This window comes from Phocoena sinus, chromosome 3 (genome assembly GCF_008692025.1).
Source record: "Phocoena sinus isolate mPhoSin1 chromosome 3, mPhoSin1.pri, whole genome shotgun sequence".
Classification (NCBI taxonomy): Eukaryota; Metazoa; Chordata; class Mammalia; order Artiodactyla; family Phocoenidae; genus Phocoena; species Phocoena sinus.
Genome location: NC_045765.1, coordinates 37,021,933 through 37,047,376, shown reverse-complemented (window position 1 = coordinate 37,047,376; position 25,444 = coordinate 37,021,933). Strand labels below are relative to the sequence as shown.

The window sequence follows — 25,444 nt, the reverse complement described above, 5'->3', positions numbered from 1 at the left end:
AAAAGCAAGGATGTAAACTGGAAGATCTGAGGTTGGAAGAGAGTTGACGTTTTAAGTAGTCGTTTGGGAAAGCAAGATGAATAGAGAAAGGCAGTAGTTCACTGGCCAGGGTGAGTTAAGGGCCCGCAGAGTCTGTTCTATGGGGTAGATTCTAAACATTTTTAGCTAATTGCAGTCAGGGAAAAAACAAGGGTATAAACATTAAAAGAGAGAAACAAAGTGCTGTAGTGCACTAAATAAAAAAAAAAAGAAATTAGAAAGAGGATTGTTTTTCAACTGGAAGGACAGGAAGAAAACGGCCTGAGAAAGGGAATGAACTAAAGAAGTCAGGGGAAGATGAAGATACATGCAGAGGGGTGGTAGCTTTCTGTCTGGGGTGCAGGAATGTCCTTTTGTCTTCCAATCCAAACATGGGCACAGTGGTATCAGCAGTTTACCATCCGATTTTTTTTTTTTTTTGCGGTACGCGGGCCTCTCACTGTTGTGGCCTCTCCCGTTGCAGAGCACAGGCTCCGGACGCGCAGGCTCAGCGGCCATGGCTCACGGGCCCAGCCACTCTGCGGCATGTGGGAACTTCCCGGACAGGGGCACGGGTGTCCTGCATGTCCCCCGCATCGGCAGGCGGACTCTCAACCACTGCGCCACCAGGGAAGCCCGTACCATCTGATTTTTTGAAATTGTTCCACATTTCTTTTAATCACTTAGATGTGACAACCTATCAAAACCCTATGCAGGAATTCCCAGGCACCTTTAGTTGCTGCAGAGAAGTATGAGTGAAGCACAAGTATATCATCCTCCACACATTAGAAAAAGGCTCTAGTGAGCAACAGGAGGCAGACGTTTAATTTTTCTCTTATTGGAAGTTGTGAGTGGCTCTGAGTCCCCTTTTAGGTCCACTTTATATACATTCCTAGTTATCACGAGTCCAGTTCTTTTATTCAATGTTATCTTTCAATCCACTCCAAGTGTTTTCTTAACATTATTTTTGATTTAATGAATGTTTAGTTAAATATAAATGGACTTGAAGGAACTGAAATATAGGCATAAGATAACTTAAAATCATCTGGTAAATGGACCAAGTCTAGAAATGGACTTGGAGGAACTGAGATTTGGGCATAACTTAAAATCATCTGGTAAGTCTCTGCTACCATTATTCTCTGAGAAATACTACTGTTCAACACTTGGCTAGATAATTTGTAATTATTAAATTATTTACACTCTAGACTTATCATCAGACTCTTTGTACAATGGCTATTCCATGATTAAAAGGAATCTCCTTATGTATCCTGTTGTTTAGAATTAGTGAAGCTTAAAAATGTTTTAGTTCTCCGTTCTGTTAACAAAAACAAGTTTCTCTAACCACAACAGCAAGAATATAAAGTCGCCAAGAAGCTGTTTGGCACGTGAACAAAGCAAAAAAGAGATTGGTGTGAAAGAAAATTCATTCTGGAGTCCAGTCCCTTGTCTTTTGGCCATCTCTTTGGCTAGACTGCTAATGTGTGACTTTTGTACAAATTCTTTTAACTTTGGGTTTTCCGTTTCCCATTGTTTGAAGGATAGCGGGAATACTTGTTACTGAAAATACGTTTCATTTTTAAAAATGAGCAGATACTCATACATTGCTAGCGCAATAAAAATTACCAAAAGAGGGAAGGAAAACGTAAAATAGTTTGTCTTAACTAAAAAACTGTTAAGACACAAAACTTGGCTCTTTGCTTCCATTCCATGACAGCCAAAAGGGAAACATGGATCAGTGACACTGCTGTCAACTAGAAGGAAAAATACAAGTAATTCAAGGACCTAGTGCATACTTAGGGCCAATATTATTTTCTCCCTTTCCCTTCCTTTTCAAAACGTAAGTTTTGTTTGCCGCCACATACAACAATCTAGTAGGCAATTATTAACTTCTTTTTCTTGACTATCATAAAGTGATGCACGTTGGGAGTTCGCTGCTCCGAATTTCCATTAAACCCTGGAATTCTTTTGTCAGGGTTTGTAATTGGCTTTCTTAGCATTCTGCAGGAAGATGGAATGGACCTGGGAACGGGCGGGTGGAGACTAATTCGATACAAGACTACAGTAATCTCGATGCAGCTCTCATGAGATTTGCTTCCTTGGTTCTCTGAGACTTGGGCTTGCCCCTTCCCTGACGATCCTGTTTCCTCTTCCATTGGATAAAACGGGTAGAATTCTAAACTCCTGAAATTACTAGTGTTGGTGGCCCCTGGTGCCAGGTAGAGTTCTCAAGTCTTCAGACCTCAAATATCACCTTTCAGGCCTCAGTCGGAACATGAAAAAGCCACACAAGTTTTAGGCCCGAGTCCCAGGAAGATCTCAGCACACCTAGGGAAGTCAGTGCACCGACTCCAGCTCCGACTTTGGAGAAACAATACCAGAGACGTCATATCCCCGGCAGGGCTTGCCCAACTCAAAACCCGCCAGCGGACGCATGCGCAGAACAGGCGAGGGACGGAAGCCATTCAAGACTCGCAGGCATCCGTACAGCGGTCACATTCTCGGAAAGGCCTGGTTCCCTCGTCGCGGTGAGGAAGTCCCTGGCAACGTCTACGTAACATCGTTGCCCGGAGAGAAACAAGGGAAGCGTCCTTCCGCTCTCCGGCGCGCTTCCGTTTCAAACCCTAACTTCCGGTTCGTTAGCCGGTTCCGGTGCCCGCCTCTCACTTCCGGTCGCCTTGGATTCCGCTGCGGTCGGTTCCTGCGTCCACTCCTGCCGGTTCTGCCGCGCTCCAGGTGAGGGGACGCGGGGCACCCCGGCGCGCCGTGGGGCTGGGGGACCGCAGCTTTGCTGTCCTCAAGACCCGGCCTCCACTGTGGCCGGGCGGGCGGGCTGGTGGCTGCTCGTGAGGGCCCCGCCCGCGGCTGCCCAGGTTCGCGGCCCAGGCCTCCGGCCCCGGCCGGCTCTTCACAGGGGCCGACGCCCTCCCATCCAGCCTCGTCGCCTAGGTGGAGGGCTTCCGGCGCCTCAGTGGATTTTGCGTCCCCAAACCTTTATTCCTCTCTCTTCTGGGGTTTGTCCGTCTCTCCCTCCTCCCTGTTGAACGGATCCCGGCCCTCTCGGGTTTTGGGGTCTCTGCCTGCCTTCTGTGCTGTCTCATACCAGTTACTTCCCACAGCTCTTTCCTCTGCACTCCCTCGCAGTTGCTGCTGCCCTGCTGCTGTTGACAGTACTTCAACAGTTACCCTTTACTGGGCGTGGTTAAATTTAACTCCCTCCCCTCAATTCCCAAGGTGTTAACTTTTGCTGCTGTTACTTTCAAATTAACCGCCTTTGCTACTTTTTAGTTGTGTGGTCTCGGGCAATTTGTTTTTCCTCTTTTTCAATTTTCTAGTCTGTATAATGAAGACAGTAGTTGTCAGTTTAGGATTGTGAAGATTAAATGAGATTATTCAATTAAGTTGTTGAGCATGTTATCATTTTCCTATCTTCACCACCATTCGTATTGCTTTTTATAGTATACAAAGTGATGTCACGGCTGTTATCGCAGGGATTAACACTATTCTTGTCAAGTAAACATTCCTGCCCTGACTGGGCAAGTCACCACTGTATGTTAGGTAGAAGAATTTACCCAAACAGCCGTTCTTGACTGTAGTTTCACCATAAAGGTGTGCTCCTTGCTTACTTGTTCGGGTTTGATTGCCACATTTACCCCTAAAATCATTTTTCAGTTTATAAATCTGATAGGGTCCGCAGTGATACAAAACATTAAAATTGTGTAAGAATGAAGGCTAAATGTGAAAACATAAAATGACTCATGCATTTGCATTGCATTGCTCCATTGTTGTTAATGATCTGAATATTGAAGGAATGAGGTTCAGTAACTTTGAAAAACAGTTTTAAGGACTTTATGCGGTAAAATTTTTTATGGTGTTTGTTTTGTTGTGCTTGGTCCTTTAGAGCAATTGTCAACTTGGAGATCCCACTTGTGGCATGGGTGATGATATTTGTATACTGCTTTACTAAGCACATAGAGCCCATGCCATCTGGCACATTTTTTTTTAAGGCTGAGAAAATTGAAGAGCCTAGAGCGCTGGCTCTCACTTTAGCATGCCTCAGAGATGGGGGGAGGGGGAGACAGAGATTGTTAAAACCCAAATTGCTAGGTCTCTTCTCTCCAGACGCAGTTACATTCCCAACAAGTTACCACGTGGGGTCAATGCTGTTGGATGGTCTGGGGACCACACTTTGCGAACACTGGTCTAGAGGTGCAGTGACTTGTCCATGCTTACCTAGACTTCAGGTGATCTCACTTCACATGTTCTGCTCTGCCCAACACAGTATGCTGTATTAGTGCTATTTGCATTCCTAGCTCTTGTAAATTTTCAGTTTTATTTCCACTTCTCACAGAAAAATAATATTTAAATATCTCAGTTTGACTCAAAAGGGCCATTTGGCTTTTTATTGAGGATTATAAGGTTTGTTAGAGCAAGTTCTCTCCAAATAGAATACATTGCCCTAAAGTAACACACCTTCTTTAAAGTTTTAGTAGAGCAGGTTGTAAACATAGAATAAATGTAAGTGAATTTATGGTGGTCTTTTCTAATGGGCATGTTGAAGACATCTTAAATTTTCAAATTACGTTTGCATGTTAAGATTTATAATTTGCCTTCTTTCTTGCAGTTGGTTGTAATACTTGAAGAGTGAAGTCAAATGTTGTATTAAATATATGACAGCATTTGGAAATACCACTACTTTGAGATTAGAAAATCTAGTTCTCTGACCTGTTGGGGGAACCAACTTATGAAAACTGGTAGAAAGCTTTATGGGGGGAGGAGACCTACATGCTATTGTTGATGAGTGGCAGCTGCTATATAATCTTTGTGTACTTATATCTGTGCCTGTGGGTTTTGTATTTACTGATATTTGGTGCCTTAACTCCTGTAGGTGCAATTCAAGAGAGACAGTTGTGTAAGGGAAGAAAATGAGATTTAGTCAGAAGACTTGTTCTGTTATCAGCTATGTGCCAATGAGCAGATTACATAACCTCTCTGAACCCCTATTTCCTTAATTGTAAAAGAGGGACAGTTCTTATCAAACAACCTTGTTAAAGGAGATTGAGTAAAACCTGTCCAGTGTATTAAATATGAAACAAATAATGGCCATTTACTATTTAGCGCAGTGCCTGGAACACTTCAGTTCTAGTTTTTAAAACAACTTATGTAACCAGTACTTACTTGTTTAGAGCTTACTATGTGCCAGGTAGTATGTGACTTACAAAAATTAATTTATTCCTCTTAAGAACCCTGAGAATTAGGCAGTATTAGCATCCATGTTTTACAGATGAGGAAACCTAGGCACTAAGAGTCAGTTAGCTTTCCAAGGTTAAATAGCTAATAAGTGGGAGAGCTGACCTCTGAACCCAGGTAATCTGTCTCTAGAGTTTATGCTCTTAACAACTCACTGTCCTACATTGCAAATGGTAAATGAACGTGGACGGTCCATCATGGAGGAACTTGCCAGTAGCATAAACCTGATCAGAGAGGGAGGAATAGTTAGCTCATTTATTGCAGCTTTCCACTTGAACAAGGAGAATCTGATAGAATATTAGGAAGTTGTAACTTCAAGCCAAAAATTGAGAGGGTGGGAGAATTTTAACTTTGACTCCTGATAACTTTTGGCATTCCGAAAACATTTCTGTAAGTAGAAAATCCTGTTTCTCTATCATCCAGTTGTAAAATAGGACTCAAATGACACAGTTTATAAAACTTAAAGTTGCAAGTTTACATACATCTTTGATATATCTATTTTAACTTGTATATGCCTTTCTTTCTAGGTATCTTTTTCTGAACAAAAGCTGCCTCATCGTATGTTTCAAGGATGGCTCTTCCTATCATTGTAAAATGGGGTGGACAGGAATATTCAGTGACCACACTTTCAGAAGATGATACTGTGCTAGATCTCAAACAGTTTCTCAAGACCCTTACGGGAGTGCTACCAGAACGCCAGAAGTTACTTGGACTCAAAGTTAAAGGTAATTTTCTCCCTTCTTCAAATTTATTGCATTGATATATTTATGAATCTTTATATTAGCTATTACCTGTTCACTTTAATAAGTCTTTCCCCTTGGAGATTTCTTTGATAGGGATATCCCTAAATTTTTTTTGATGGTACAAGTAAGAATATTTAAGGATACCTGAAAATACCACCACTATTAAGATTACTTTTGATTTCCTCTGACAGTTGATGTTTGCTTGTTAAACCTGTGACACGGAAGTCCCAGGTAAACAGTGTAATTTCTTTCTTTCTTTCTTTTTTTTTTTAAGACTTATGTATTATTTATTTATTTAATTAAATTTTTTTTTGGCTGTGTCGGGGTCGGGTCTTAGTTGCGGCACTCGGGATCTTCGTTGAGGCATGCGGGATCTTTCTTTGTGGTGTGTGGGCTTCTTTCTAGTTTTGGTGTGCGGGTTTTCTTTAGTTGTGGCGCGCAGGCTCCAGAGTGCATGGGCTCTGTAGTTTGTAGCATGCGGGCTCTAGTTGAGGCGCACGAGCTCAGTTGTTGTGGCGCGCGGGCTTAGTTGCCCCGTGGCATGTGGGATCTTAGTTCCCTGACCAGGGATCGAACCCGCGTCCCCTGCATTGTAAGGCGGATTCTTTACCACTGGACCACCAGGGAAGCCCCCAGTGTAATTTCTAGTATCTGTCTTCTAGCACAGCCTTTTCATTACAGTTTGGGCCTTTTACTCTCCCCAAATTATCTTTTCTGTTTCGAAAGTATTAATGATTTGTAAATTATAGGCAGTGTTCACATTCAGTTAAAAGGCATTTTCACGGTGTTTGTCTTATCATTGAATGGTGAGTTCTGAGTAGCAGTAAATGTACAGTTATCTCAGGCACTCAATTTTCAGGACTTTCTGGAAAACAGTCATCTTAATCTTGAACAACAGAATAAAACATGAATTTATTTTGTTTAGTTAGTTGAATTAAAGGTGTTCCTCTAAGAGTTGGGGAAAAATTCCAACCTTGTGTTAATCACTACTTCTTAGTGTGTTAGAAATTGCTAATTCAGCAGTAACAGTTTGTTAATTTAAGGAAAAAAACTTGCTGTGGAATCTGTACCAAACCTTTTAATGTTAGGGTTTTAAAAATGTAATGGGATAGTGAAACCAGCACCTGAACTTTAGTGAGAAAACAGTCATTTGCTTGTATTGTAGGCAAACCTGCAGAAAATGATGTTAAGCTTGGAGCTCTCAAACTGAAACCAAATACTAAAATCATGATGATGGGAACTCGTGAGGAGAGCTTGGTAAATGTTTACTTTTGTTACCATTTGTCCCTTTGAAGATATTATGGTTTATAGCACACTGTTGTATCATAGTTTTAATTGTGGTAAAATTGTCAGTTTAGCAGTCAGTGAAAAGTAAAAGCTGCACAATGAATGTGTTATTAACTCAGCAGAAACCAAATACTGGGAAATTTGTTAGTGTATAGCTAGATGTAAGTGTAGTAGTAGTGCTAATGGTCAAATTTAACATGGTAAATCTGCCCAGTGAACATATATAACAAAATATAAAATGTGGAAGTCTTCCCGTAGTGTGTGCTTGCAAGACTCTTGGACTCAAATCGTACCTCTTATTTGTTTTTTATGCTATGAATGTATTTGTTATGTTAATGATAATATGGCCAAACAAAACTATTTTTCATCTTAATAGGAAGATGTCTTAGGTCCACCTCCTGACAATGATGATGTTATTAACGACTTTGATATTGAAGATGAAGTAGTTGAAGTAGAAAATAGGTGAGTACTTTTCATCATCAAAGGAAATTGGTTGTAATTTGAGAACAAGTGAATATTTCATCTGATCTTATTTTTCGTTAGGGAGGAAAACCTACTGAAAATTTCCCGCAGAGTAAAAGAGTACAAAGTGGAAGTTTTGAATCCTCCCAGGGAAGGGAAAAAACTTTTGGTGCTAGATGTTGATTATACATTATTTGGTAAGTCAGCTAAAACTGTGCTCTATCTTCTGTTATCCACAATGGCATTTTCCCCTTTTATTTGTTTGTTTTTCCCTTGCAATATGAAATATTTGAAAGCTTTTCTTTTTATTTTAAAAGTAAATCATTTTATTGTAAGGGAAAAAAGAAGTCATCCGTAATCCCAAGATCCAAAGATGACCACTCATATTTTTATGTGCATCTTCCAGGGTGTTTGTATGTATGTCCTTTTTATGTTTACTTAATGATATATTGAACATCACAGTCATTTAACATTCATTGTGAGTTAAATATATGTATTTTTTGGTCAGGCGCTTTTCTAGTTTATGGATGTGTGATAATTTAATCAAGTGATTCCCTATTGATTAACACTTAACATTTTATGATTATTTAAAAATCATTTTTGATATTTTATTCCTGGTTTTCTATTTAATTATGTTCAAGGCAGATTCTTTTTTTTTTTTTTTTTTTTTTTTGCGGTACGCGGGCCTCTCACTGTTGTGGCCTCTCCCATTGTGGAGCGCAGGCTCGGTGGCCATGGCTCGGGCCTAGCCGCTCCGCGGCATGTGGGATCTTCCCGGACCAAGGCACGAACCCGTGTCCCCTGCATCAGCAGGCGGACTCTCAACCGCTGCGCCATCAGGGAAGCCCTAAGGCAGATTCTTGAATTTAAAATTTCATGTCAACAAAAAAAGAAATTTGTTCTTTCATCCTCTAATATTGCCAGAAATGATTAGTTAGCTCCTGATATTAGAATGGATTTATTTACCTCTAATCCTTAACTTTAAGTACATGTCGTAAGTTAGCGTAAATTTTTAAAAAAATTTGATTAACTTAATCAAACCTGTTATTTTGGTGAAATATGATTATATTTGGTAGGTAAACGGCTAAAATGTGAGTATATGTGGCCCTAGTTTGTTTTTCATATCCTAAAATAACATCTACGTTTTAGAGATTAGATGAGAAAAAAATTTACTGTTTATTATATAAGCCTGAATTCTGGATATTGGTCTTTGCAAATTGAACAGAATTGATCAATTAAAATTGGATTGCAAGAATATTGAATTGTGTGTTTTGAAGACATCCCTTTGTCAGCTGATGTAAGTTAGTCTGAAGTAGTTTGCATTTGAGTGTTTATATTACATTTCAGAAGTTTAATTGATATTAGGTACTTGTCCATGATAATAAACTAATCATCGTCTCTAACTGATTTTCTTTTAGACCATAGGTCTTGTGCAGAGACTGGGGTAGAATTAATGCGGCCATATCTTCATGAATTCCTAACATCTGCATATGAGGATTATGACATTGTTATTTGGTGTAAGCTATATTTCTTGTTTAGATTTCCATGAAAATAAGTTGTTCCTTATATTACTCTGCTTTATAAAATGTGACTTAAATTTTATATTTTGCAAATTTCTGATGAAGCATGTTTGACTTTCTTGCATCACAATATAAACTTATGTGCATTTGCCAAATACCACTGAAATAATTAAATATAGGAAGAGAGTAGATTATGGTGTGAAAAAAAAATGGCCTTATTTTCACAAGACCCCACCTTGATTAGGATCTTTTCTTTCTGATCTTTGCTGTAGAATCTTTGATGCTTTAGTATATTGTTGCTTTCTCCTTTCTTCATCACTCTAGTCTCAAAACACTTGGAGAAAGATATGTATTTAAAAAAATTTTACAGTGATGTAGTTCAGAAATAAAGGCAATATGAATTTACTCAAGGAAAATTAATAAATGGGCTAAAGCAGTGTTACTCAGCTTGTGGTCTGCCATTCCAGGAACTTAAAAGTCTACGGTAACAGTGAGTTTGCTCCAAAAAGTAAATTTACTACATTACTGAACGCACTGTTTAGTTCAGGTGACAATCTTTTTGTGGTACGACCTTCTGAAAAGGGAAGGGGAGTGTATTGATTTACATCTCACCTTCCCACAGACATTTAAAGTTACGTCTTGGCAATGTCATAAGCAGAAAAGAGCTATCCTAATTGTGAATTAAATAAAATCCCTAAGGATGGTAATCGTACTAGATTTTTGATGAGAGGCCACATAGTTGTTCTGCAGTTTGTAAATTTCCTTTGTATTTTCTTTTATTATCAGAGTATCTCAATAGTTTAGTGTTATTATGCGTACATAGCCATTACAATTCAATACATAGTTAAATACATAATTTTCTGGTTTTTAAGATACAGAGGAGAAAGCCTTCTGGGAAATAGGTTTTTGTTCAGCAACTCTGACATCTGAGACGACATTTGAGAAAAAAGTTTATCCTCTAAATGTTATTAGAGTAGACTTAGGGACTTTGAGGACATTTTACAATCATATGCTTAAAATAAATTTTTTTTTTAAAATAAATTTCATGGTAGTATGTTGAGAAGGGCACCTCATTTTGGAGCTAAATAGACTAGGGTTTTAATCCTGGCTCTGACCTTACTTTGTGACACTAGGCAGGTCAGTTAATTGCTCTGAGCCTTAGCTTCCTCATCTGAGAAATGAAGATAAATAAATCTACATTACAGGGTAGTTGTAAGAATAAAATATTGGTAAAGCAACTAGTAACATGTCTGACATGTAATAGTTTCTTAATAATTAGAAACTCTTTTTTATTAGCTGTAAATCTTTCTGTTTTTCATCTGGGGATTATAGTCCCAAAATGTATACTGAATTAAAAAAATTGTTTTTCCCTGTTGCCTGATTGTTGTCGTTGTAGATACATCACTCCCTAAAATTTTAGTTCAACTGACCAGTTTTGCATGTAAGGTAATTTTGGTTCTTGTATGTGTGCTAAAGATTTTTTTTTTTTTTTTTTTTTTTTTTTTTTTTTTTTTTGTGCTAAAGATTTTTATTTTGAGGACTCAGCTACCTCTTTGCCCTTAAAATAATAATACACACACTCATATATACACTTTAAATAATTGAACTCCTTTTTCCATTTTTAAACATTTTACTTTGTAATACCTATATAGTTTAGTCCAATAACTTGAGATGAGTAGGGCACATAAAACTGAAGTTTGAGTTTTTATCAGTGATCTCAGAAGTGGTTGGTGTGTGACAGTGAGCAGGAACGTGACATAGATAGGGTTTGTGAATTTAGTTGCCTCAGACTTCTTGTTAAAAGCTGCTGGATTCAATGAGCACTAAGTTTGCTGAGCCTGGCAAAATGCTAATTTTCATTAGCATTTTTCGACAGTCTTCAGCCTAGCAGTCTTCAACATAAACTTTTGACACATAACATTAATCTGCTTATATTGACATATATACCTGTGTGTTGCCTGGCAGTAGGAACGCAGAAGAAAATGGAGATCCAGGCACCCGAAATTCAAGTTTAGAACTGATAGAGAACAGTATTAGGGCTGTTTTTAAAAGGGTGGTTAGGTCTTGATTTATGAATTCCTAGGTTCAGAGTTCTTTTGAGCATTGGTTACCTTACCTTTTAGATAAAAGTTGTTTAAATGTTATTGTCTTGAAGACACACTAAAATAAGTTTATTTTTATAAACAGTTAAAAGGAATTTACCATAAATATGCTAGGGATAATTTGTGATGTATTTGAACTTATAGTCTTGCTTAGAAAACTTAACTAATTTATACAGAAGAAAGATTTTTTAAATGAAATTCAAGCTTTTCATACATATTGTGTTATCATTCCTCATGTTTTAGCTGCAACAAATATGAAGTGGATTGAAGCTAAAATGAAAGTAAGTGTTAGAAAACAATCCATTTAAGAACGTTTTGAAACTGCATTTGTCTTTTTAGAAAATTCCGAATTGAATTAATTTCATTGTCATTGGAGGGCATTTAGTAGCAAAACAAATGCCAGTATCAGGAGTTAGAGGTGTGTTTAAAGTCTGCTTAATGGTGGTTTGCATTGATTACCTATGTCTTTTTCAAGAAAAAGTACAGCAAAGCTTCCTCTCCTCTTTCTCCCATTTTACGCTAATACTTTCTTTTCCTTCTTTTCTCTGGTGTGTGATATTTAAAGGAGTGATGCTCTTCTAAATGTTAAATTGGGAAGTAACCTGTTTCTGGTAGTACATTGAAAAGGGCCCCTCATTTTAGAGCTAAATAGACTAGGGTTCTTTGGACTATCATTTATCGATTTCGCTTCGTGAAACTAAAATGCTTGTTAGTCGTTGAGCGAGGTGTGGTAGCCAGGGGGTAGAAAGTTGGCATTATGGGAAATTATAGCTGGACTTTTCATAAAGCCTGGGATTTTCCACATTATTATATTTTAACCACATGAATATTTATATTTATAGGAGCTGGGAGTGAGTACAAATGCAAATTACAAGATTACCTTCATGTTGGACAGTGCTGCTATGATAACAGTGCATACTCCAAGGAGAGGATTAATAGATGTAAGAAGTCATTTTACTTTTTATTTAAAGACTTGCTTGTTTTCTGGTGTACTTTTATATTTATATTGATGGAATAAACTACACAGTGTTTAGAAATACATCTGAGTGGATAATAAAGTATCAGTTGAGTTTTGACATAAGATGTATTTCAGGTTAACAGATATGAATTTTAGTGACAAAGTTAAGGATCTTGAGGAAGGACTGTCAAGAAAGGTCATGGTTAATTGTCCCGTGATGATAACAGCGCAGTGTTGCTAAAGACAGAGTAGGTGTGAAAAAATAATGTTGTCAAGGAAGATACTAGAAACAGACCAGGACACACTTGCCCTGCCCTCTATGAAACTGATAAATAAAAGCAGGTATATCATGGTGCATGTACTTTGGGGTTATGTATGTGAAGCCCTAGAGAAAGCAATAAGAACCATCAAGAAAGAGTTGGGCTAAAAAGATTAAGGTTCTTCACTTTGTTTACGTGTCAAGTAACTAGTCATATTATGAACTTCTGCGATCTGCAAGGCCCTGTAATGGGCACTGTTGGGAATAAAGAGATGGGGAGACATGGTCCGTACCTTTTGGAAACACAGACTAATAGGAATTGGGGAGAACTTAGCAAACTAGGAAAGCTTAGGGAAGACAGTATTAAAATTGTCAAAGTCATAAAAGTCATGAATAGCATTATGTGTGTGTGGAGTTTTCAATAAAGGAAATACTGCGTACATCAAGGAAAAGTATAATTTATTACCTACTAAAGTGGTACATGAAAAAAGTCTAAACAGTAAAAAGAAGTTTGGGAAGTGTTAAACAGGAGTGTTTATAATAATGAAAAATTAAAGGAATAAAAAGAAATCCTCAATAACAAATCCCTACAACAGTAGGGAGTTGGCTGTACACATTTTTGTTCGTCCATTTAATGGAATGCAGCTAATTATTATTATTATTAATTAATTATTTATTTATTTTTAGCTGTGTTGGGTCTTTGTTTCTGTGCGAGGGCTTTCTCTAGTTGTGGCGAGCGGGGGCCACTCTTCATTGCGGTGCACGGCCTCTCACTGTCATGGCCTCTCTTGTTGCGGAGCACAGGCTCCAGACACGCAGGCTCAGTAGTTGTGGCTCACAGGCCCAGTTGCTCCACAGCATGTGGGATCTTCCCAGACCAGGGCTCGAACCCATGTCCCCTGCATTGGCAGGCAGATTCTCAACCACTGCGCCACCAGGGAAGCCCCGCAGCTAATTATTTGATGCAGTATTTAGTGCTTCAGAAAATTTTCATGATACATTATTAAAGTGAAAGAAGTATTTTAGCAGTATTTGCAAAATGTTAGAAAGTAGTTTTTAACCTTTGTTTGGTTCAGGGGTTCCCTTAGCTTTACAAAAGATCTGTGAACTCTTTGAGGTTGCTGCTGTTTATCAGAAAGACTGGAGAAATATATCAGAATATCTAGTTGCATTCTTTGGTACTAACTGGATTATAGGTAATTAAATATTTTCCTTTGTGCTTTTTTGTGTTTTCAGATTTTTTTCTACAGTCAGCAATATTACTTCCCTAATAGAAAACAAGGTAGCTCATGTTTTGGAGAACATATGGTGCTTGACCTAATTGCAAAATGACAGCACTATTTAAGAAGATGTAGGATTTCTAACCCTGGGTGTCATAAAGCTCTTATATTTTTTGAGGCTTTATGTTGGCTAAGAAAACCAAGAATCTGGTTTATTGTGTCAGTTTCTGTATATTTGGCTTCAAGTATTTGGGGGGTTTGTTTCAGTAGTAAACAAATAGTGCAAACAAATACGGCAAATAAAATTTTAGTGAAATTAAAATATTTGAATAACATTTTTTGCAGTAATGAGGACACTAAGAAAAAGGCTTTCTCCGTATTAAAAGAAATTATAGAGGAGAAAAAACATTTTAAAATTAATGACAACGCTTGTCACCATTTATTTCCTACCATTTAATCTCATATAATTATTATCATCATCATATAATCTCACATTACCATCAATGAGACTACTGCCTTCAGCAAAATGTACTTCTTCTTCTAAAAGTTAATGTATTTAAAATATTTTTGTGAGTGTGTAAAATATATTCACATGATTCACAAATAAAGTGTATAGTGGAAAGTATTCCTCCCTCCTGGACCCTCCAGCCACTTAACTTTCCTTACTACAAGCAATCACTATTATTTCTTGTGTGATCTTGCAGAGAATTTATGCAAGTATCAATAGATATGAATAACTGAGAAATTACCTTTTTGGAGGCTCATTTTAAGAATTCAGAAATAAAAGCAAGAATTTACAAATTACGGTGTTTTGAAGTTAAATAATCAGATGCCCTAGAAATTGTGCACCTATACCACTGAACTAAGGAGAAAGTCCATTTTTCCTTTACAAAATATTTAAATATTGTAATAAAAGAACCAGGTACATTGTCATTAAGGTTTTCTAGTTTTGAAAACAGACCCCATGTGAAACCTCAAGCCCTGAGGGGACATGTGAATGCTCAGCAGACATCTAAACAAATACTAGATTTTTAAAAAATTAACTACTTTTTTTGATCCCGAATCTTCATATTAAAATTATAGGAAGTCTTATAATGGGCTTAGTTCCATCAGACATGAACAGACCTTTCAGAAGTTGACATTGAGAGATATGTTGTGCATTACAGTGTGTTGCATCTTGATTCTGTTCTGTTCACACAGCCAGCCATCACTGCCTCATGGTAAAGGAACACTCTGGCATAGTTGTGCAGGGCATTTTGCAGTATTTCTGCTTTTAAGAAAGGATGAACTGTTCATGAAACTTGAGTTTAATCTAAACTTTTATTCTAAGGTAAAGCCACTTGGTGTTATATGGGGAAAGTTTTCGGAGTTTTACAGCAAAAAAAACACCATCATGTTTGACGACATAGGAAGAAATTTTCTAATGAACCCACAGAATGGACTAAAGGTAAGACATAATTTTACTTGCTATTCTCACGTATGCTGGATTATGTAGTAGAACGTTAGCACTATTGAATTTCATAAATTTTTGGAAGTAGTGTATTATCCTGTCAAGAAAAGCTGAAGTGTTTAGAAAAATTCATATAAAATTGAGCATTCTCTCTTTTTGCTTGGTATCTCCTTAGTTAACCAAGTCATCCAGATGGTTTGTTTTTTCTAATTTTTTTTTTTACATAAATTAATTTTATTTATTTATTTTTGGCTGTGTTGGGCGTTTGTTGCTGCGTGTGGGCTTTCTCTAGTTGTGGCAAGCGGGGGCTTCTCATTGTGGAGCACCAGCTAGGTGCACAGGCTTCAGTAGTTGTGGCATATGGGCTCCATAGTTGTGGCTCGTGGGCTCTAGAGCACAGGCTTAGTAGTTGTGGTGCATGGGCTTTGTTGCTCCGTGGCATGCAGGATCTTCCCGGACCAGGGCTCGAACCCGTGTACCCTGCATTGGCAGGCAGATTCTTAACCACTGCACCACCCGGGAAGCCCCCATCCAGATGTTTTATTTTCAGTTAGCTCTGTGGAGCAACATGAGCTTACTGACATTGACTTTTAGCATCAAAATGAAAGCATCAGACATTCTATTAGAGATACAAATCTTGAATTTCTGATGTTCTAGTTAGCTGGAAAGCTGGCAATAAGGGTATTTTTCCTTTTTTTTTTTTTTTTTTTTTTTTTGCCGTACGCGGGCCTCTCACTGTTGTGGCCTCTCCCGTTGCGGAGCACAGGCTCCGGACGTGCAGGCCCAGCGGCCATGGCTCACGGGCCCAGCTGCTCCGCGGCATGTGGGATCTTCCCGGACTGGGGCACGAACCCGCATCCCCTGCATCGGCAGGCGGACCTTCAACCACTGCGTCACCAGGGAAGCCCTAATTTTCCTTTTTAAACTGAAACTAATAAAAGGTTTTTGAAAATTCATATAGTGTAAGTGGAGAGCTTAGAACTATGAAATGCTGGAGCTAGAAGGAACCTCAGTCATCTTTTATAGAAACAATCTGAGGATCAGAAAGTTCATGACTTGCCCAAGGTCATGATTGTAACTGGTTAATGATAGAATTTGAGTTAGAACCCAAGTAACTTGGTTTCTAGGCCAGTGTTGATCTTAACATTAAGTCACATGCAATCTTATATAGGCATCATAGTGATACTTAACCCTGGTAGCAGCATAAAATTGGTAAGAGAGAAATTTGAAACTTAAAATTTCTGGTACCAAAAAAAAAAAATTTCTGGTACCTGTGGTTGCCTATGTGTAAATACAATATGAAAATGGAAAAAATAGCTCTATATTATGGTACAATGCAAATGGAGTCTCCATTTGAAGTGTAAATCCTGATACTAAGATACTTTTAATCTCAGTCCTGAACTTTTCCACCAGCTGAATTCTTTTTTTTAATGTTTTTTTAAAAATTAATTAATTAATTTATTTTGGCTGCATTGGGTCTTCGTTGCTGAGCGCGGGCTTTCTCTAGTTGCAGTGAGCGGGGGCTACTCTCTGTTGCCGTGCGTGGGCTTCTTATTGAGGTGGCTTCTCATTGCAGAGCACGGGCTCTAGGTGCATGGGCGTCAGTAGTTGTGGCACGTGGGCTCAGTAGTTGTGGCTCGCAGGCTCAAGAGCACAGGCTCAGTAGTTGTGGCACACGGGTCTAGTTGCTACGCGGCATGTGGGATCTTCCCGGACCAGGGCTTAAACCTGTGTCGCCTGCATTGGCAGGCAGATTCTTAACCACTCTGCCACCAGGGAAGTCACTACCAGCTGAATTCTTGATAACTTTAAAAGACAAGAGAGAAAAACTTGAAGAAGCTTAAATTTTTGAAGCTCTCCATGCAGACTGTTGATGTCGTCTTTAGTGTACAATGAGGATAGTTTAGGGACTGAATATTAATCTAGGTAATGAATTGCCACAAATATAAAAGCTGTTGACTTGGAAGAAAAGTACTTGGGGTAGACTGGTGATTATGCTGTCCTTTAAAAATGATTTCTGTTTGAGGCTTTAGGAGAAGTGCTTTTCCTGTGTGTAGTTTACGAGGTATAAGGTACAAAAGTATGTTCTTCAGTCTTGAGGAAAGATTCAGTTGATCTAAGCCAAATTTTGTATGAAACTAATGGTGTCTGTACTGGAAAGGAGGTAAAGTCATGGTATTTAAGGAATGATTAAATTTTTTTTAACTGAGGTATAATATTAGTTTCAGGTATACAACATAATTTGTGATTTGATATTTGTTTATATTGTGAAATGATCACCACAGTAAGTCTAATTAACTAACATCTGTCACCATACATAGTTACAGAATTTTTTCTTCTGATGAGAACGTTTAAGATCTGCTCTCTTAGCAATTTTCAAATATGCAATATGGTATTGTTAACTATAGTTGCTGTGCTATACCTTACATCCCCATGACTTATTTATTTTATAACTGGAGGTATGTACCTTTTGACTCCCTTTACCCATTTCTCCCACCCACCCGCCTCTGGCAACCACCAGTATGTTCTTTATGTTCTCTGTATGTATGCTTGGCTTTATGTATGTGTTTTGTTCTTGTTTTTGTTTTTAGATTCTACATATAAGTGAGACAGGGAATGATTTTTGAGAAGAGCTTTAACTTAAAAAAAAAAATTATTACTTTCATGTGTGTTTTTAGAAGAAACATTATTTTCCCAGCCAACATTTGGGCCCTCCTCATCTCTGGATGCAGAGAATTGATGATATAAACTTCTAGTTCTTCATGTTACTTTAGAGCAAGTTGTTTGTTTGTTTGTTTTTTAGCAGAGTACTCAGTAGAATCATTGAAGGAATTCCTAAAAATATGTAAGTTTCTGCCTCCAAAAATTCTAATTCAGGAGAGGTATTTTTAAGCATTCTACAGGTAATCTCTCGCGTGTCTCCTTTTGAAAGCCTCTTTTAAGAAGGTAGTAATTAATGATCTGCCCACATTGACATAGAAGTGGTTTTGAAATTGTGAAATATTCTAAATTCTGTTTTGTTATCACAGTTCCATAATGTTTCTGGTAGAAACCTCAGAGATTTCACAGAGATCTTAAAGACTGCTTATTTTTAAAGTAGTTAACTTCTAATATAAGCTTGCTAATCATAAGGTTTGAAATATATAACATAGGAGGCTTTGTCAATTATGAATATAGTACTGAACTAAAGGAACTTGAATTTTGGTCATGGATTAATCAGTAGTTACTCTGAACTTCACTTTTATTATCTATTTAAGGAAATGGTGATTTAAGAGAATGCAGATAATCTAAACATTCTTAATTTCCTAAAAATGTTTTTTGATATGAGACAGAGGTGGTAATATATGTTGTCTGCCCTTCTACTGATCACTTAGATCATTCTTGAAGAATGGAACAGTGATTATACTGAAACAATTGAAGTCAGTTAGGTGAATTTTTTCCACTTAACTAGTTTAACTTTTAGATCCAGAATCTTTGGGGTATTTTAGTTTTGTTATTTAATAATGCTTAAGACCAAATGTTTAGAAAGTAAAAGTAACTTAGCAGGGCCTTGGGTTGAAAATCTTATTTACCAGCCACTGACTCTGTACTTTCTCTTTCAGTCTAATCCCTTCCTGCTTCTATACTTGGAATCACTTTGGTACATTGTATATTAATAGTTTAGAAGTCAATATGTTGCCTTTACAATCTTTTTAAATGAGGGAGTACTTTAAAACATTACAATATTGCCCAGGATTATGCTGAAACTCATTTCACTACACTTTGATATCATGCCTATTTACACCTAGCTGTAGGGCTTAAGCAGGTCCCTGCAGAGAGTTTTCTTGATCTCCTGCAGTCACTGCTGCTGCTGTGAAGCAGCACTGCCCGCACTGCCTGTTTGGAATTAGGATCTCCTACAAGAGTTTGCTTCTGTGCAGACTCTGACAGCTCTCATTGGTGCCCTTCAGCCAGAGCTCAGCTAACAGCTGTGGAGGTCCTTGGCCTTAAACTGTTCTGATGTGAATAGAACCTGGAACGTATGGGAAAATTTTCTTCTGTCCGTTTCAAGCTGGTGGTGTGTTTTTCCAATGACAGAGAAGTAAATAAAAAAATATTTAAAACCTCTGCTCTTGATAGATATGGTAACGACTCCTATGGGCTCATTGTTCTCAACAGGTGACAATGATTAAATGTCATCTGTTTTTAAATGTCACTATGTAAAAGTGACCGGTTTGTATTTTCTCCCAGTCACAATAAGGATATATTAATGCTTTACTAAAATGATTTATTCAGTACTTACAGGCATATGTGTGATTTTTAAAAGATATATATTTTTTATAATGGAAAAGTTCAAACGTAAAAAGAACTACATTGAATTGTATAAACTAACCCCCATGTATGCATTATCCTGTTTAAACAACTTGTTAATTCATGGATGTTTGCTCTATACCTTACCTACTTCCCTCTCTGATATTTTGAAGCAAATCCCAGATACATTATTTCATCTAAAATTAGTTAAAAGTTTTTGAAATGCTGTCTTGAGTGCTATATAGATGAGCTGGTGTCTTTAAAAAAGTAGAAATCTATTGGAAGTGTAACATAAAGAAAAGTGCATAAAATGTGCAGTTTAACAAATTGTTTTACAGAGAACATATGTAACTACCATTCAAGTCAAGATGTAAAATCCCTTACTAATTATAGTCTTCAACCCTGTCCACCATCCTGACTTTTATGCTTTTGAAATGAATACTTTTTATCATAAAATACATTGAACTTAAAAATTTAGAAAATATGGCTGATTTTTATGGGAAAACTCATATAATTAAAAATATTTTAATGGAGACTTTACTGATAAAAATGCTTATAAAATGTGAGTGAAAGTAGGTTATACAAATGTGTAATATTTTAGCTATATAAAAATTTCATAGAAAATACTGATGTGAAAATCATCAGTGTTAAAATTTATCTCACTCCCCTGTAGATCAAGCATGTATTGGGTACCTTTTTATGAATGAAGTGATGTGAATGAGATTATTTAATTAGTAAGAAGCAACTGGATTGATAGAAGGGGGAAAAGTCTAAGCAGTTTTGCAAAGTAGAGAAGCCACATTAGGTTCAAGTGCTATAAGACAGCTGGTGTTGTGAGGTTCAGACTGAAAAGATAACAGAAGGTAAATTAAGTGGAAGAACTTCTCCTGTAAACATACCATGACTGTCAGTGAGATAATGTAGAAGTAATTCTTAGTATTGACAGCCTTGGTGATATTTTAATCTCATTAACTGTAATTTAAGTGATAGAATAGTGTAGATTTGTACTAGTTTTCTTACTACAATGTGAAGTGTTGGATAATGTTTGTTTTCTAATAGATAAGACCTTTTATGAAAGCACACCTAAATCGAGATAAAGACAAAGAACTTTTAAAATTAACCCAGTACCTCAAGGAAATAGCAAAATTAGATGACTTTTTGGACCTAAATCACAAATATTGGGAAAGGTAAGTGCTAATTGCTTATTCATTTCTTCTTTACATTAATGAATGAAAAATTGTCTGGCAGCTCTGGTATACACATAACTCTTATTTTTTGTTTAAAATGGGTGAATTCTAAAGCTATTTTCTAATCCAGTGACATCTCCCCTGGAAGTATTTTTCCCTTTCTCTTAACCTCTAACTTGTTCATAAACCCACATCTCTTAAGATCTTTAATACTTCTCTAGTAGAGAGGATTTAAGAGACTAGTACATGTTTGTGATGCTACCTGTTAATTATTTTGTGACATTAAATGGGTCACTCTTTTATGAATCTGTTCTCATACTGTAAATTAATGTCAGGATAAAATAAAATATACTAAAAAGTTTTCTGTTAAAAATTACAAGTAACCTCTGTGTAGCAGAAAAATTAGAAAATTTATTCCTTTAGGGAAACAGTTACTTGTGATTATGAAAGATAACCACTGTTACCAGCTTGGTGTCTAGTCTTCTAGTCTTTTTTTCTGAGCACAAACATAAGTACAAATCTACATATGGACTGCATGTAAACGTCAAGATTTTGAGGCAGGAAAAACCTCTGGAGAAGTGAACAGGATTATTATGTACTGCAAGTACTTTTTTGGAAGTAAATCTTTGAAGAGCTGATTTCACCAATACAGCAACAAAAGAAACTTCATGTAATATAACACTTTGGCTTTTCAAATTACACTTTTTACTTTTCAGATCACGCATATACTTATGTACTTATATACCTACATAATACTTATTTATATACTTCTTATTAGAGTCTCATAATCCTATTAGGAGGGTAAGGCTGGGATTTTTTTTTTTTTTTTTTTTTTGCAGTACGCAGGCCTCTCACTGTTGTGGCCTCTCCTATTGCGGAGCACAGGCTCCGGATGTGCAGGCTCAGTGGCCATGGTTCACGGGCCCAGCTGCTCCGCAGCACGTGGGATATTCCCGGACCGGGGCACGAGCCTGTGTCCCCTGCATTGGCAGTCGGACTCTCAACCACTGCACCACCAGGGAAGCCCAAGGCTGGCATTTTTAATCCACATTTCCTGTAGATGGTGTAACTTAGTCATAGAGATAGTAAATGCCACAGTTTGAGCAAGTTTTACCATCAAAACTTGTCCAGGTCTCCTGATTTTAAGAACTCTTTCCCCACCCCCATAGCTCTGAGTATATAGTAATTCATAAATGTGAGAAATACAGATGTAAAAATTTTAATTTGTTGGTAGACTCCTATAAAATAATATGAAGAAAAATTTGCTTGGTGAATTAACATCTTTGCATGTTTACACTCTTGATCAGAGTTCTTTAGCAGCTTTGGCTCACTACCTTTATGCAAGAAGATCTTCAAATGAACTTTGAGTTTTGGGGGGAAATTATAATACTAGTTAATATATTGCTTTCACATTTGGAAGTAAGGCAGTGTGGAGTGATAGTGTGTAGCCTCCAGAGCCTTGTTTTCAATCTGAACTCTGCCACTTTCTTGCTGTATGAACTTGGGCAAACTGCTTAACCTCTCTGTGACTGTAAAATAGAAATAAGTTCTCACTGAACACTCAGAACTGTTGTGAGGACTAAATGAATTAATGCATGTACTTAGAACAGTGCTTGGCACATAAACAACACGTGTTAGCGATTATTAACAGTTATTACTTACCTTGAAAAGTGTTGTTATTAAAATAAACAACTTCCTTTAGGGAGGAGAGTTAGATTGTTAAGTTAAATTTAGTGTGATACAGCTTAGACATCTTATTTTATTTCTTGCAGGTATCTCTCAAAGAAGCAAGGACAGTAGTTACAAGCTATACTGGCAGTTATTGAAGATACTTGAGATCCATGAACTTCTTTTTGCTTTTATGCTAAAGATCATTATGATAGTGCTGGACACTGCAGCAAATATCAGACTGCTTATACTTGGTCTTCCAGTTTTTTGTAAATTTAATTTTATATTTTTTGAAGATCATAGCAATACGCCAAAAAAACACACAAAAAAACCCACCTTTTTTCCCCTGTATGAATATACTGTAACTCTTGAAAAATATTTTCTCCAACATAGAGTACTGAGTTTTATTCCCACACACACACACACAGAAAGTGGACAAAAATGTATGCTTAACAATGTCATTTTGTGACTTTGGAAATAAGTATGTCTTGTGTGTTTGTCTCACTGTGTTGTTGTCTAAGCCCAAACCCACCTTGAAACTACTGTTTTTAAAACCAAAAAAAGAAAAGTTTTTAGTAAGGAACCTAGTTTAGTATGCTTAAAACCACTAAGAGTTTTTCTTATTCCTTTGTCATAAACATAATTTCTCTTATTACTCCACTACCTACATCTCTAAATTCTGAGCTGTCTCAGTTTGGTGTGTATGTGTGTCAGTGTTCTTTGAGTAAAACTGGAAAACGTCTGCTCTGATACAGATATGTCATAGTGGGACAAATAGAAAACATGAGAGTGAGGAATGAAACTAAGGAACAAGAGTGTGTTTCTTTGTGGTGGCCAAGTAGAAGCACTCCTGCCTAAAAACCGTTGTCCCTAAAAGCGGTTAAAGGCAGTACATTTTAAATGGGGCGTATCACTGGTTCAGTCCTAAAAAGCATGAACAAAAAGTTTTTGTTCTGTTCCAGCTCTGTCTTCTCTAAGTGCAAACACTGTGTTGCAGTGAAAAATATCTAGCCATAAGATTAACGAAATTTATTTGCAATGCTTTTGCCTGCAGATATGTAATGTGACCACTGTTTTGTGTTGACAGTATTGCTTTATACAGTTCTTCTATTTGAAAGGAATCTGGTTCTTTCAAATAAACATGGTATGTATTGTTCTTACGGGGGACTATTTCAGTGGTGTAAATAATAAATTCCTTTTCTTAAAACATCAGTTATCTGCTCTGTATTATCCCAAATATTTTGCCTCTTTGTTGAATCATGAAACAAACACTAGGTTCAGGCAGGCGTCTCTTGAAAAAAATTAAATGTGTATGGTTTTAAAAGTTTGGGAACCCCTAATTAAGATGATTCAATGAAAACGTCTTAATTATGAGGCTCAATTTAAATATTTAAGGATCGAATAGAATTTTTTAAAGCATTTCATTGGCACATTTTCCCAGTGTGAAAAGTAGTTTACTATTCCAAGGTAAGGCTTTATCCTTTTTAAAAAACTGAACACTTAAAAGTATTTATATAGGTTGATAAAGAGCAAACATTTTCTAAATCAGTATAAACTGAACTGCAAAAATTAGCAAGCCTCAGGAAGCAAAGCAAAGTAGGTTCTAAAAAAAAAAATATTTCCTGCCATTAGGTGGTGCCCAAACCAAAGTTTATTAGCAGGTATGCTAAATTAAGCAGTCCTGGGAGAACATTGTCAGCTTATTGAAATCACATGTCCTTGTGTGGTTAATACATTCATAGAGTGTGAGAATTTTAGTGTGTCTTGTGTGTCTCATAATTTATTGAACAGATCTATCTCTATTTCTATGTATGTGGCGTACACAGCAGAACCAGGAGATGACTTAATTCAGATGCATGTTCTAGTGAAATAGCAAATTAGTTTTATGATATATATGTTTCCAGACTTTCAAACAATTAGTGCCTAATAAAGTATATTTAATCTAAAAACTGCAGAAACATCATTAAATCTTTGATTTAGAAGGCAGGTTTGAGACCTGGTAGCCCCTCAGGTCCTTTATGAAAATCAAGTTACTGGATTAATGATAGCTGTAGGATTTACTCAGTTTTAAAGGTAAAGAATAGATAAGCAGGTCATTACAGTAAGGAACTGCAACATGATCTTCATTCATAGAAAGGAAAATGGTTGTCTTTTGGGAGGAGGTGGAGCTGTGTGGGAATAGGGATTGGTAAAGAAGGGTATGCAAAACAACAACAACACATGGGAAAATGCAAATTATATAGGGTATTTCTTGGTTTTTAAATGACAGTTAGTTGCCAAGAATAGTAATAAAATATGTGAATAGTGAATAAACTGGTTGAGCATTTTTCTCATCCCAAGCAATCAACAGAACTCTCTCAAGGAACAGATTGTTAGTTTTCCCTGAAGTATTGATACATCAAAATTTATTAAATCTGGGCTTACTTGGTGGCACAGTGGTTAAGAATCTGCCTGCCAATGCAGGGGACATGGGTTTCGAGCCCTGGTCCGGGAAGATCCCACGGAGCAAATAAGCCGCGGAGCAAATAAGCCTGTGCACCACAGCTACTGAGCCCCTGTGCCACAACTACTGAAGCCCATGCACCTAGAGGCCTGTGCTCTGCAAACAAGAGAAGCCACCGCAGTTAGAAGCCCGTGCAACCGCAACAAACAGTAGCCCCCGCTCACTGCAACTAGAGAAAGCCTGTGCAGCAACGAAGACCCAATGCAGCCCCAAATAAATAAAACTAAAAAAAACAAAATTATTAATCTTATTAGCTGGAATAGCAGCCCAAGTGGTGTCTCTAGAGATTAAGTGCTTAGATATTTATGTAAGGATATGCTGGGTTTAATTTTATTTTTGGCTGCGTTGGGTCTTCGTTGTTACGCTCGGGCTTTCTCTAGTTGCGGAGAGCGGGGGCTACTCTTCCTTGTGGTGCGCGGGCTTCTCATTGCGGTGGGTTCTCTTGTTGCGGAACATGGGCTCTAGGCGCACGGGCTCCAGTAGTTGCGGCACACAGGTTTCAGTAGTTGTGGTGCACGGGCTTAGTTGCT

At 37.3% G+C, this 25,444-nt stretch overlaps 1 protein-coding gene across 1 annotated transcript; it reads left to right on the top strand.

The window, feature by feature from the left end:
* Positions 1-679: 679 nt before the first annotated feature.
* UBLCP1 (ubiquitin like domain containing CTD phosphatase 1) lies at positions 680-23,623 on the top strand. The gene is made up of 11 exons (XM_032628428.1): positions 680-2,751; positions 5,793-5,990; positions 7,174-7,265; positions 7,672-7,757; positions 7,839-7,954; positions 9,176-9,274; positions 11,623-11,660; positions 12,222-12,320; positions 15,147-15,263; positions 20,616-20,743; positions 22,516-23,623. Exons 2-11 carry the CDS (start codon positions 5,837-5,839, stop codon positions 22,541-22,543), a joined length of 957 nt encoding a protein of 318 aa, XP_032484319.1. The 5' UTR covers positions 680-2,751; positions 5,793-5,836; the 3' UTR covers positions 22,544-23,623.
* Positions 23,624-25,444: the final 1,821 nt, after the last annotated feature.